Raw genomic sequence first — 14,107 nt, forward strand, 5'->3', positions numbered from 1 at the left:
TGTTTCTGGTTCGCAATATTTTGTGTTTCAAGCGCACTACCCTTTTAAATTTAAATTTTTTTCTGAGTGAAAAAAATATTATTTTGTGTCTGTGCAACTTCTTCAGTATATTATTATTATTACTAGCTGAATACTCGTTTTCCGTATAAGTTGGGGAAAAAACTAAATAATCAATGAATCAGTAATGCATGAGTTCAACTCTACGAAATCACGCACAGAACTTCAAGAGCTATACCAACACAATTAATTAAGTTTAAATCATTCCAGTTACTATTATTATTATTTGTTGCTACTATTATTATTTATTGCTAAATCAATCATTATTTACTCAAGTTCACTAAAATGTCACCAACCCTCTTTATCCACACTGCTCTTCATTTAGCATTATTTACCTGCAATAGTTATCTATCATTCTTTCTTACTATTTCCTAACAGCAAAATAACTCATTGGATCAACATTCATGAATCTTAGCTCAATAGGGACTCAAGGGGCCGTTATTTTTCCGAAATTGGCCCTATATAGAATTATCCGATTCACCCGATATCTTACAGCCACTTTACATCCAATATCGGCTCTTATGAAATTGTCTGATTCACCCGATATTTTACAGCCACTTTACATCCAATATCGGTCCTTATGAAATTGTCCGATTCACCTGATATTTTATATTTATTATTTAGCCAATATAGACCCTATATTGACCTATAAAAGCCCTATATAGTGAATTCTATGACCAATGTTAAAAAAATCTAAATATTCCAATATTGGTCCTTCGGTGCATGTTCTTATACGGCCCATATTGTGCAAAATTCTGAGCCTAACTGTTAGGCAAGGTAAAATTGTTGCTAAGGTTATTCTTCGCGGTGATTATTTTTTAAGTTTCAATTATTATTCAAAATTAATAGCTGAAAACTAAAATTGATTTTCTTTTAATACATTAATCCAGCGATATTACCCATTTTTTAAGTATTATTTTAAGATAAACATGTGTAGTTTTCATTTCACAACTATCAAATGATAAATAAGCTAAATTTACTTTTTTAAAAGTAATAATTAAGGGTAGGGATAGCCTAATCGGTAGGGCGCGGGGGGCCCATGTCAGAGAGTTTGTGGGTTCGAACCCCGGAAAGGCCGAAGACTTCCCGTGTAGTACTCCCCGTATTGCACGTTAAATCTGTCGAGTCACAAAAATCTTCATGCTCCCATAACAAATCAAAACCTCTGGGGGTACTGGATTGGAGATCGATCGTTCTCTGATTCAGGGCAAAAGTACGATCAGTGGATGAATGAATGGGCCCGCCCTATAAACGGGTGCGACGTATTATGTGGCAGAAGTCGAATTCTTGGCCATAGATGGCGCCACTGAAAAACAAGAAACGCACACTCTGCCTTAAATTTGATCTGTTTTATCAAGCAATCTTACCCGTGTGGCAAGTGGCATTAGAAACAACAACAACACAACAAAAATAATAATCAATCTTGTAATAGGTTTTATTAAAACTGTATCCAGACAATGTATGCAATTAAAACAACATGTTACAAAGTAACTAATGTGAAAATATGCTAAATATAAAAGAAATTAACATTTGGAAAAAAATTTCAGGGTGGAGATTGCAGGTTTTCACCGGAAAATATTGGCTCCCCTATCAAAGGATATTTAGAGATACCCTATGGAGATGAACATGCTCTGTTAATGGCTGTGGCTCTGATTGGACCTGTAGCTGCTGGATTAGATGGATATCGGCCAAAATTTCGACACTACAAGTAACTTCAATGAATTCATAATAAATAATATGCACAGGGGTAGTTAAAATCAAATAAAATTTCCTTAGAGCAAAAATCTGCAATAAAAAAATAAAATTTAGAACACCACGCATGAAGAGGGTGCTTAATGAACAAAAAACACAAATTATAAACAGAAAAATTTATTTATAGTAAATGTACAGTGCTTTTTTGTTTGTTTTGTTTTCGTCAAATGCTTGCCCAAAATACGTTATAGGGAGTTCAATCGCTATACGATGGGCTCCTCAACCTAAATGTAGCAACATGACATGCTACGCTTGCTTATGCATTGAGTTTAGTTTCATTATGAAATCGTTTTTAGTGTTATCTTCCCTTCATGATTCTTTTAACCCCTTAACGATCGGTTAATTTTCAAGAAAACGGTCATAAAAGTGCCTCTTTTTTGGCTTTTGTATTTCGTATTTGATTAGTGCTGACATCTAGCTTTAAATAAACTAACTATCTACAATCACCTTAAAAATATCCTGATACTGCCATCTGGTGAGTAAAATGAGAAGTAAAATGTTTCCCGGGCAAAAGAAATGAATTAGTTTTAGTCTTATTGACGCGTTACTACTGAACACTCCAGCCCGTTAATATCACTGGAGCGAGAAATAGAGGGTGAAACCTCACCCCGTCATTTTCACGGGAACGAGAAGGAAGGGGTTAATTAAGCAATCGTGTTTCATTGTTCTTTCTCTTGTAATGACATAACGCAGAATGATATTGTGACGCTTCGCTTTTTAAACCACCCTAAATCGCATTGGCCCGCTTTCTGGTGCACGAAACGCACCATTTATAAGTCAAAATGTGAACAATATTTAATTGCTAATTTCTTTCTCTTGGTTAATATGTTAATATAAGGTATATACCAAGTTTTTCCTAAACGTCCGCCTATCAGAACGGACTCTATATTGCTCTTAACGTAACTTTAATTATAACCATTTTGTAGCATAACTTTAATTATATTTTTCATGCGAATTTTACTTATGAACATTTTTATTACGTTCATTACAGTTGGAATAGAAGTTTATTCTTGATTGAAAATATGTTAAAGGAAATGCATTAGAATACGATTATTAAAAAAATTCTTTTTTAAAATGTTCGAACTAAACTAAGTATTGTAAAAACATTTCGAAACTAAAATATTGTAATTTGATTCAAATAGTCAAATTATTTCTTTTAATTTCATTTATCATGCTTTTTTAAAATATTGTTTTATGTTAGGTTTGAATTTTTCATGATTGAATTATGTTTAAAAAAAAAACAAGAACATGAAAATTATATCAAATTAAAAACAAAATTTCTATCTAAAAATATTAGAAAAATCAAAATTCAAGAAAAATCGATTTAATTTGATTCAGACAGTTAAAAACAAACTTTAATCAACATAACGTTAAAAAACAAACAAACGCAATGCTGAAGAGAAAATTATGATTATTATCAATTGTTTTATCAACTAACACAATTGATAAAAATCATAACTTTCTTTGGCTTCTAGTCTGTTGGATAAAAGTTCCTTTATCAGCTAAAAAGTTCATTCATGGTCAACTATACATAGAAGCACAAAAAAGTGTCCTTCTGGTTTACATACTTTTCTATAGCTGTTTCTATTTATACATATTTGCATAAATAAATACATATCAGTTATTATGTATTATTATGTACATTTTTTCTTTTGCTTTTAAAGTTTTATTATTCTTGTTTTAATGCATTTACTGTTATTCTCATGAAGTTTATTTTACCGTTCTATGTTTTTGTATTTTTTTCTTTTTTTCGCTGCTATAATCTTCTGCATCTGCGATGCATGGAGGCCAATGATGTAAAATCAATTGCTTTTGCAAATAAAAGAAGGAAGTAAACATTATTTTTCTTAACTTTTTTTTAGAAGTGGAATCTATGACGATCCAGGATGTAGCAACACAACTTTAGATCATGCTCTAACAATTACTGGATACGGAACTGAAAATGGAAAAGATTACTGGATTGTGAAAAATAGGCAAGTATAAAAATAATAAACAGGATAAAACAAAAAATTATTTCCCCCAGCCTTATAAAGAGAGTATGGTGTTGGTAGCTATCGACAATGTCAACCTCAAAATCAATTATGAAAAGGTATCCCGACCTAGAGTCGAGTTAACATGTCTTATATGCTAGTGAATTATAGTTGTAATTTTGCAGTGGAAGATACGCTACAGTACTCTCCCACCAGAATTACAGCTGTGATAGAATTCGATACATGGATACCACTAGTTGCTATATTCGTGCCAGACCGGGTGAGCTGGATTAAGGTCACCGGGTTTTGTACATTAGTCATGAGAGCTGTATTAAGATCATGGTCGTAGTCGCTCCTGTGTTGTCTTTAGCAGTCAGGTGTTTGCAGGCTGAAGTTGTGTGTGATCGAGACGTGACTGAGTAGCAACAGTGCGAGGAGGTGGATAATGTCGCAGTCTCAAGTCAACTGTTCAATTTGGACCATCCATCGAAGTAGGCGTTACTGTCTAGGTAAGCGTATTCATATCGAAGTGGGAGTTTCTGCCAAGGTAGGTCACCACGAAGGTATCACGTATCATGGTAGGTATCACGTCCGAAGGTTACCAATGTGGGGATAGTTGTTATCGAACATGTCAACCGTCATCTATGAAAAAGTACCCCGACATAGAATCGAGTTAACATGTCTTATATACTAGTGAATTGTAGTTGTAATTTTGTAGTGGTAGATACGCTATAAGAGAAAACTTTCCTAAATAAATAATTTTTACCATAAAATGTGGGGTCTGAAAGCAAAGTACGAATCATGATAGGATTTCTGCTTGGTGAAACTACCAGGAGATCGCGTTTCCAAATAGAAGGATAATCGGTGGTGGCTTGTCTCTTGGCCTCCTAAGTCTCCCTTTCTAGTTCCTATTTCCCTTTGTCTAGATTTTTTTTTCTCCTCTGGCGATATCTATAAAACATAGTTTACGGAACGCTGACATAGCACCAGAGAACATTCATTGTCGTACTGAATTCTGCCGTCCAAGAATCTTTCAACTCCGCGTGATTTCCTCCATCAATTTGAAACCTGTATTGAAGCAGGCTGTCTCGCATTTGAGAATGGTTTTGTGAAGTTTTCAATTTCAAAGAATTTTTTGTTATTTCAGTATCGCGTTCTCCATTTTTTACGAGGATTATGTTGTTGTGGTCTTGAATATATCAGTGCTAAATATTTCATAAAGTTTGGCGGGTGAGTTTTTCGTCTGAGGACAGAATAGGATGGTGAGACGAGTTTAAGCGGATTATAAAAATATTTTTTAAGTGTACTCATTGCAAAACAACCTGTTTTCTTAAAATAGCATCACAGTAATTTGGAAATATTCTTTTAAAAATAAAAGTCTCGTTTTTTAATTTTAAGTGTCCAAATTTTTTTTAAAAAAAGTACTTTATACAAAAATAAATAAATAAAGCAGGATTGTACATGATGTTGCACGCCGCCTATGATGAGTTTGTATTTTTGACAATATTTAAATGACAGTGATTTAGGAATTTTTCAACGCAAAAAGAGCTATGCAAATAAATGTAAATATTTTAAGAACGCCTGTTTGTTGATTCTGTATAAGCTATCTATTTTAAAAAAACAAAGTTTTATTTTACATGGTTTCCTCACAGAGGTTAATGGTGCCCTCGCGTCGGTTAATTTTTAAATCTGGAGAACGCAGCTCAAAATGCGTGTTTACAAAAATGGACATAGTTCTTTTGGAAAATGGAGATAAAATTCGAATTTCTTTTCATTGTATAGTTCTTTATTTAAAGAATAAAAAAACGAATTTAAATAAATTCGTAATATGATATCGTTCATTTGCATAAATATATTTATCACTAGTTACATTTAATTAAATTATACTTTTTCTTTAAAAGTCTTTAAAATCCAGTAGTTATTTTTATAGGGAGGCCACGGCTGCTGAAAATGTATAATATTGTTATTAAATAAACGTTACAAGTATTTTAAAACTCCCACTATTGTTTTGAGAATCAATGCTACTAATTTTGTGCGTACACCATGTATAAGTACACCATGTACCAATTTAGTACACCATGTATAATAATATGAAGAAAAAAAACAGATAGAGTGCAAAATATAAAATCCTCTAATGAAAACTGTTAAATAATTTCAGTTGGAGTACACGCTGGGGTGAAGACGGATTTGCAAAAATGGTACGAAACAAACACAATCAATGTGGCCTGGCAAGTAGGGCTCTCTTCCCAGTATTAGATGCAAAGCCGGATGGATCACCTGTACTATTAGGACCTAGAGCCATGTAATCTGACCACAAAGAAGAGTGCTTGATTTATTGAATTTAATCTACCAATTCAATAGTAATTAAAACTATGCCTATACTAAAGCATGTGTAATGTGCATACAAGTTCTTATAATATTGTCAGATGCCATATGAACTTCATTGCGGATACTTCGGGGTTTGATGAAGTTTAATTTATTTTAGAAAGTTTCATGTTGCATAAAATTTTATTGTAAGAAATTTCATTGTATCATATACTCAAAAAATACAATTATTATTTAATAATACATAGAAATATTACTTTTATACTATTATACAGTAATAGATGTATACAGAAAATTTTAGAAATAAAAAGAGCATAGTGAATAAGTTATTGGTGTAAAAGTATTTTTCGAATTTAAATTTTGTTTAAAGAAGTGCTTCATAAAGTGTAAACTACGTTGAATTTAAAGCCAATTTCAATTTAAAAAATGTTAAAGATAGGATGCTCCTCTTCTTCTTCAAAAAATAAATAAATGAAATAAAATTATACATGTATAATTTGTTTATTATATATATATATATAATAACAGGGCTACATCCCTGTTATCATTGTTGTATTCAGCTTTAATAATGCAGTCATAAGCCATAATACGTTCTAAAAAGGTTTATTTAAAGGTAGGCTGGTGGTCATAACAGTTCACATCCCCACTCCACAAGGGAGGGGGAGTGAACAAAACTCCGGATGGTTCCGGCAGATGTTTATTGGAACACGTTATTCAGCAAGAGACATGCAAAAACCATCGGTCCCGCATTAAATACTTACAGATTTAGATGTAAACTGGTTCCAGTCGTACATACCTTGTAACTCTACGCATTATGGAAAATCATTTAATGCTTCCTAATATGGAAGTGAAAGAGGGAAAGATTCTAAAAATAACTCCTCCTTTGAAATATAAATATAATTATAATTCAATGGCGTGTTTTCAGTCTTGAAGTCCCAAAATAGAATTTCTACACCTATTCTTTACCAAAGATATTTTATGAAAACGAAAGAGTTTTAATGGTTTTATTAATACAAAAGTATTTATAATTTTTGTATTACATCCCCCCCCCAAAAAAATTTTTTTTTGGTTAGCCAAAATAAAAAAATTTAGAATACTTTAAATTTCTAAAATTTAGGTTAGTACGATTGTTCCTTTTCCCTACTACAAATAACATCTTTTCAATTATGAGAAGAAAAAATTTATTTACAATGACAAAAATATAAAAAACATGATAATGCAATTTAAAGTGATTCTTACACAATCAATACTTAGTTGGATAACCCTTATTTTTTAAGACAGCTTCACAGCGTCTTTTCATCGAGTGAAAGAGTGTTCGGAGTTCATCTTTCGTAATCACATGGCGCCAAGAATCAATTATAGCTTCAATAAGTTGTCTTTTATTGGATGTACGTTTTTTTCGTACAAGAATTTTCAAACGCCGCCACAAATTTTCAATTGGATTGAGATCAGGACTATTTCCTGGCCATGGTAATATATCTATGCCTTTATTTTGAAACCACGCTTTGCACACTTTTGCTGTGTGGCATGGAGCTGAATCCTCCTGAAAAATAAATGGTGCGTTGTTGGGGAAGAGATCCCTGATGGAAGGTATCAATTTTGGTTTCAGGACAGTTTCGATGTATTTTTTGGCATTCAGGATACCAAATCAGGCAGGAAAAAATGCACAAATGCTACTGCGGATAGAAAAATTTCATCAGATGCCATTAGATGTCAAACGAATGCAGCGGGTATTGCAGTAAGTTCAAGAACAATAAGAAGAAGGTTATCAGGAATTGGACTAAAAGCTAGAATTCCAAGGAAAAAAACCATATTTAAATCAAAAGCAAAAGCGAAAAACGAGTTAAGTGAACAAAAGAACACATTAAATGGTCAGAAAATCAATGGAAGCAAGTAATCTGGAGCGATGAGAGTAAAATATCGCTCTTTGGTAGTGATGGTAGAAAATACGTAAGACGTAGAGTAGGTGAAGCACTTCCTCCTGATTGCATTGAAGCAACTATAAAAAACCCAACAAATGTCATGATTTGGGCATGTATGTCTGCAGATGGTGTGAGCCGAATTCAAGTGATTGATGGTATCCTAAATGCCAAAAAATACATCGAAACTGTCCTCAAACCGAAATTGATACCTTCCATCAGGGATCTCTTCCCCAACAACGCACCATTTATTTTTCAAGAGGATTCAGCTCCATGCCACACAGCAAAAGTGTGCAAAGCATGGTTTCAAAATAAAGGCATAGATATATTATCCATGGCCAGGAAACAGCCCTGATCTCAATCCAATTGAAAATTTGTGACGGCGTTTGAAAATTCTTGTACGAAAAAAACGTCCATCCAATAAAAGACAACTTATTGAAGCTATAATTGATTCTTGGCACCATGTGATTACGAAAGATGAACTCAAACACTCTTTCACTCCATGAAAAGACGCTGTGAAGCTGTCTTAAAAAATAAGGGTTATCCTACTTAGTATTGATTATGTGAGTATCACTTTAAAAAAATGCAAATCGAAGATAGATCTTACCATTAGTTGCATAACTTTTTTTGTAATACAGATATTGTAATACTGTATTTATTATTAAATTCGCATTAAATTACCTTCAATTTGATATGTGAACGTTTGCATTTAAGTGAAAAATAATATATTCTACAAGCACATAAAGTTAAAAAACATGAAAATTTCAAAAAATGTCTAAAAATCTCAATTTAACTTTTTCACATTGCCTTATTTTCAGAAAAAAAATTTAAAAAAATTAAAAAAATTAAAAAAATTAAATTCATTAAATCCAAAAAAAATTAAATTCATTAAAATTGCTCTTTAAACAATGCTGTTGTAAAAGGTTTCCTGCTCGGGGAAATAATCACTTTGAAATTATCAGGCGGTTTTTTAGAACTTTATTAGACAAAACNCATACTTTTGCTGTGTGGCATGGAGCTGAATCCTGCTGAAAAATAAATGGTGCGTTGTTGGGGAAGAGATCCCTGATGGAAGGTATCAATTTTGGTTTCCTGCTCGGGGAAATAATCACTTTGAAATTATCAGGCGGGTTTTTAGAACTTTATTAGACAAAACACAACATAAAATAGCATTTATTAGACACAACTTTATTTAGACAAAACACTACATAAAACTTAAAAATAAACATTTACTAATCACGGGACTTTGTGCTGCCATCTGTAATTCATTTTAAGAACTACTTAAAATCAAAACAGCTGTCAGAATAAAACGATGATAAAAAGAAAAATTAATAAAAGATGAGAAGCAGGAAAAAAAATTGTTCCGAAATATAACTTTAACGTTGAGAATCACAGTTTTCTACATTACAGATTATCTGTCTTACCTTAGAGGAAAAAAGTGACAATAAAAGAATAAAATCTATTAGAAGTGTTCCGTTAAAATGCTGCTCTATAGTTAATACAGAAAATCAAGCAAAAATGAAACAAATGAAAAAAAAGTTCTTAATTTTTAAAACTTAAAATGTTGAAAAAACGACGAATTGTTCAAATAAAAATTTTAAAAAAGTCAATAAAAACTCATTCGTGCGGTATAAAGTAATCTAGTTTCAATTCTTCAAATTTTGTTTTTCCATTTGCCTTTCAGAACATAAATAAACTAATTAACTTAGTTAAAACTTAACAAAAACGTGTTAAAACAATTTCTAATAATGAATAGTGAATAATACTATTTAAGATTATTCTATTTGAATTCCCCCCCCCACCCAAAAAAAAAATCTTGTCGAAAAAAACTTTTTAAAATAATACTTTGCTGAATATTCGGTCGAATTTTCAACCGAATATTTGGCTAACCAAATATTCGATAAAAGGGCCGAATAATGTCCCTAGTGAATACGAATGCATATCTTTAAAATCACGCGTATTCGTATATACGTGATTTTAAAGATATGCACATGCATATCTTTAAAATCACGTATATACGAATATTTATTTTCGATATTAGCATCAGGGGAATATGAATCGCCATATTAGATTTTAAAAAAGCGTGAATACAAGTCTCGATATTTGATTTCTAAACCGTAAGAATACGAATCACGTTGATTGATTTTCCAGTCACTTGCATTTGAATCGCGATGTATAGTTTTCAACTCAAAGAGATACGAATCGCGATATTCGATAAGAAAATCGCAAATAAACATCTGTGAATAACTACTAAATTTCCAAATGTTCATAACTGCATATTTTCCGATTCACGTATGCATTAATTGATTCAGAATGTTTTATTTACATAAATTTAACGTTATTTAAAAGAAAGTTTATGTATATGACATATTTTTGTTTCTGAATAATTTAAAACATCATTGTGTATATTTTTAAACTTCATATCATCATTCACATCATTATCACATCTTATAGTATCGATAAGAAAAATTTCAAACATCATTTTTTCTATTCATATTTAAATATTGCAGATTATTTTTTTCCGTTTGTCTTTTTCATCATTTATTGAGCAAGATATATATCAAAGTATATTATTTTCCATGCTTACAAATATTTAATATACACTTAATAAATTATAATTTTCATAGTGAAATTTATTTGAAGTATTAATTGCTTTAATATTTTCATTATAAAAAGTGAACTAAATTTATATTCCTATTTTTTAAAATTACAACTGGGTAATCCGATTAGAGGCACAAAAAAAAACTTTTATAATGTCAAAGCACTTTGTATTATTAATTTTTTTCCCGATAAATAAAACTATATAAGTGCCACAACTGCTAATAACAATGATCAAGAGAATATTAAAGTTGATACTAATTAATGAAATGTAACTTTTTGGTTTTACTTATAAGCATTTATTTTATATAAAATAATTAAGTCCCTTAGCATACAAATTTAAAAAATCGCAATTCTGGTGTGTTTAATGAAATTCTATGGTGGTGACATCTACTGACTACTTTATTTATTTTTCTTCATTTTTCTCTGTAATATTTGAAGACAAATATTTTATTCATTAAGTATAGATAGAATAATATTTAAGCAATATTTAAATATTGGTAATTAGAAACTTTATAGAAACTTAATTTTGAATTTTATATTTTCCATTCAAAAATTGTTTAATAATTTATCAAGCCTCTGTTGAAAACATTAAACAGTTTCATAGTTACTTGCAGCGATAGATAACAGACATATGAAGAAAAAAAATCTAAAAAAGTAAAAATTATACAATTAAATTTCTTTTTAATTATTTATCAAGCATCTGTCGAAAACATAAAATAGGATTGAGTGTCACGCTCACTCGTAGTGATAGATATCAGATATATGAAGGAACAAATTAAGAAAAGTTAAATTTATTCCATTAAAAAATTGTTTAATAATCCTTCAAGTGAGCATTTGTCGAAGACATAAAATAGATTTGAGTTTCACGCTTTCTTTGATATATACCAGCTAACGTAATCAAACGAAAGAAAAATAAATTTTCTAATTTCTTATAACTCAGAATTTTATTTACTTTTTTTCTTAATTTAAATTTTTTTTTTAAATAAAAAAATCTGATTAAGTTTGTATTTATTTTATTATGTTGAAAAATATTTTAGTTCAAATAAACAGTCAATGTTTTAAAAAAAAAATATTTATTTTTATTTTTCAATTAACTTTCGATAAAAAGAAAAGAAACCACTCTATTGTTTTTAATGACACTTCGATAAGCCAAGCTCACCAGCCATTGATCTTTTGCAAATTTAGTCAAGCAAGTGAGCCATTCGCTTCACAAGAGAATAAAAGTACTTCTTGGCTCAGAACCTCTCTGATACCTCGTGGACTGTCACGTAAAAAAATTAAAATATGACGCTCTATTGTGAAGAATTTCTTTTTAAAATTTGAATAATGTGAGGGTCTTCTAAATAACAGCTTATAATTTTGTTCTAAAAAAATGGGTACAAATTTTGAAATTTTTATTATAGTTAATATTTAATAAATATTTAATAAATATTATTGAGTCTTTGTGGTTTTCAGGCGATTCTTAAGAGAGAGAAGAAAAAAAATTGAAGAATTAAACATATTAAAATCAACTTCTTTTTCTGCTGGTTTTTATTTATTTATTTATTTTTTATTCATTTATTTTATTATTTATTTATTTTATTTATTTATTTATTTATTTATTTTTTTTATTATTTTTTTTTTTTTTATTTGTAAATTTTTAATGGACTACTTTATTATAAAGTTTATAAATACTTAATAGATGGCAGCACTAAAGTTTGATCCTTTTTTTTTTTTTTTACACATTTATATTATGAGTTAAATAATTATATAATTTGACAATAATTATTACTATTTGCTGCTAATTTATTATTATTTCTCTCTGTGATACATAAATACGAATGAATATTGAAAATAAAGAAATCTTGATAGAATATTTCACGAAATAAATAAGTTTTAGTTTCGTAGTATACATCAAATAATAACTTTCACTAAAAATTTTATTTTATTTATTTATTTTTGTTGAAATTTTTCGTGATTGAAATTATTTAAATGGCTCATTAATTACCGAAATGTTTCGTTTAAGCATCAACGAACGATTTTTGATTAATTTATTTTGACCATTTTTGTCGAGTTGTAATTAAATGTACTAAATTATAAATAACTAATTCAATTGTTTATTTCTAAATTTATCCTATTTATGTCTTGTTATTTTATTAATTCCTTTAATTATAGTGTAATTCCATTTTTTGTTACAAAAAATTAAATTTTAAATATTAAATTTATAATCTCTTACTGAGACATTTTGAAACGAAATGATACAACAAGAACCCAACAGAAACTGAAAAAGCCCGAGAGTTTTGGAAACGTCAACTCATTCAAGTACAGTCCAAACCATTGCATAATTATAAAAAAATAAAATCATAATATTTCTATTTTTTTATTTAGTGAGTTCAATTATTTCAATTTAATGATCTTGTCTTTATTTTTTAGGAAAATAATTTGCATAGATTAAAAAAAAAAAAAAATCATATCCTATTTTTCGTTGAATCAGCCTATTGTGGACGCTATATCGAGGTTTTCTGCAGTGAAGTAAAAAAAAAATAACCTAAGAGTATTTACGCCATAAAGCAAAAGAAAATAATATGTATGAATTTTAGGATAATGACCATGGCAACACTGATGTATACAAAATCAGTGTTGACAAACTACCTTGAACTTTTCACTCATCAGTTACCTTGAAAGCGTAAGTTCAATATAACATTATCAGGATAGTCCTAAAGTGACAACGATTCCCTTCCTTCAAGGCTCAATTTTAACTGAAACGCTATCTATACGTGGGCGCATGCGTAGTGGAGAGTTGATTGACACTAAGGGATGATGTGAACGACCCTAGGAGAGGGATCAGTGACCGCCTCTCTCTTTTTGGGGGCAGATCCGCATCCAAGGACGAGATCCACTTTCTCTTTCAATCCCTAACCCTTTCATCCCAGTTGGAATGAAAAGTGAAAGTAAAAAAGAAGAGTAAATTGGCGAGAAATATCCCGCTTTTGGCGGATATTTTATCGAAAATCCAAAAAGCTCATTTAGAGAATAATATGTTATTATATTTATTATTTCTCGCTTGTTTAGAGAAATAAAAAGATATTAAATCGAAAGTTTTTTCGATGTACTTATTTTAATTTTTTTTTTTTTTAAATTATGATTTAAATTAAAAATACTATTTTTTAACATATTGGATATGCATTTGTTTTTAATTAAAGATTAATCATTTTTCTGCATTTTTCTTTTATTTTCTTGGTATCCAACTTACCCCATTACAGAGTTTAATTATTCTTTGTAAATATCCTTTCACTTTACGAGGTTTTAACTTGAATGATTAAATTATGATTCAAAACAGTAATTTGCAGAATTTTTCTAAAACTTAGTTCAAAAGCTCTTTTATGTGCTTTAAAAATATATTCTATTTATAGCTAAAAAGTAATTTTTTATATTTTTTAATATTTAAAATTTTAGAAAAAACCAACAATGAAATATAATAAAATATAGAAAAACATGTAAAAA

General features: G+C 29.7%; 1 protein-coding gene across 1 annotated transcript in view; it reads left to right on the forward strand.

Moving 5' to 3' along the window:
* The window catches only part of LOC107446106 (digestive cysteine proteinase 1), a 29,070-nt gene extending 22,637 nt beyond the window's left edge, over positions 1–6,433 (forward strand). Inside the window, exons 7-9 of the mRNA XM_021147768.3 lie at positions 1,605–1,765; positions 3,672–3,782; positions 5,938–6,433. Coding sequence (XP_021003427.2) covers positions 1,605–1,765; positions 3,672–3,782; positions 5,938–6,085 — 420 coding nt within the window. The 3' untranslated portion in view covers positions 6,086–6,433. The remainder of the gene's footprint in view (positions 1–1,604; positions 1,766–3,671; positions 3,783–5,937) is intronic.
* The last annotated feature ends 7,674 nt before the right edge of the window (positions 6,434–14,107 follow it).

Source organism: Parasteatoda tepidariorum, chromosome 4 (assembly GCF_043381705.1).
Source record: "Parasteatoda tepidariorum isolate YZ-2023 chromosome 4, CAS_Ptep_4.0, whole genome shotgun sequence".
In the NCBI taxonomy this organism is placed as follows: domain Eukaryota; kingdom Metazoa; phylum Arthropoda; class Arachnida; order Araneae; family Theridiidae; genus Parasteatoda; species Parasteatoda tepidariorum.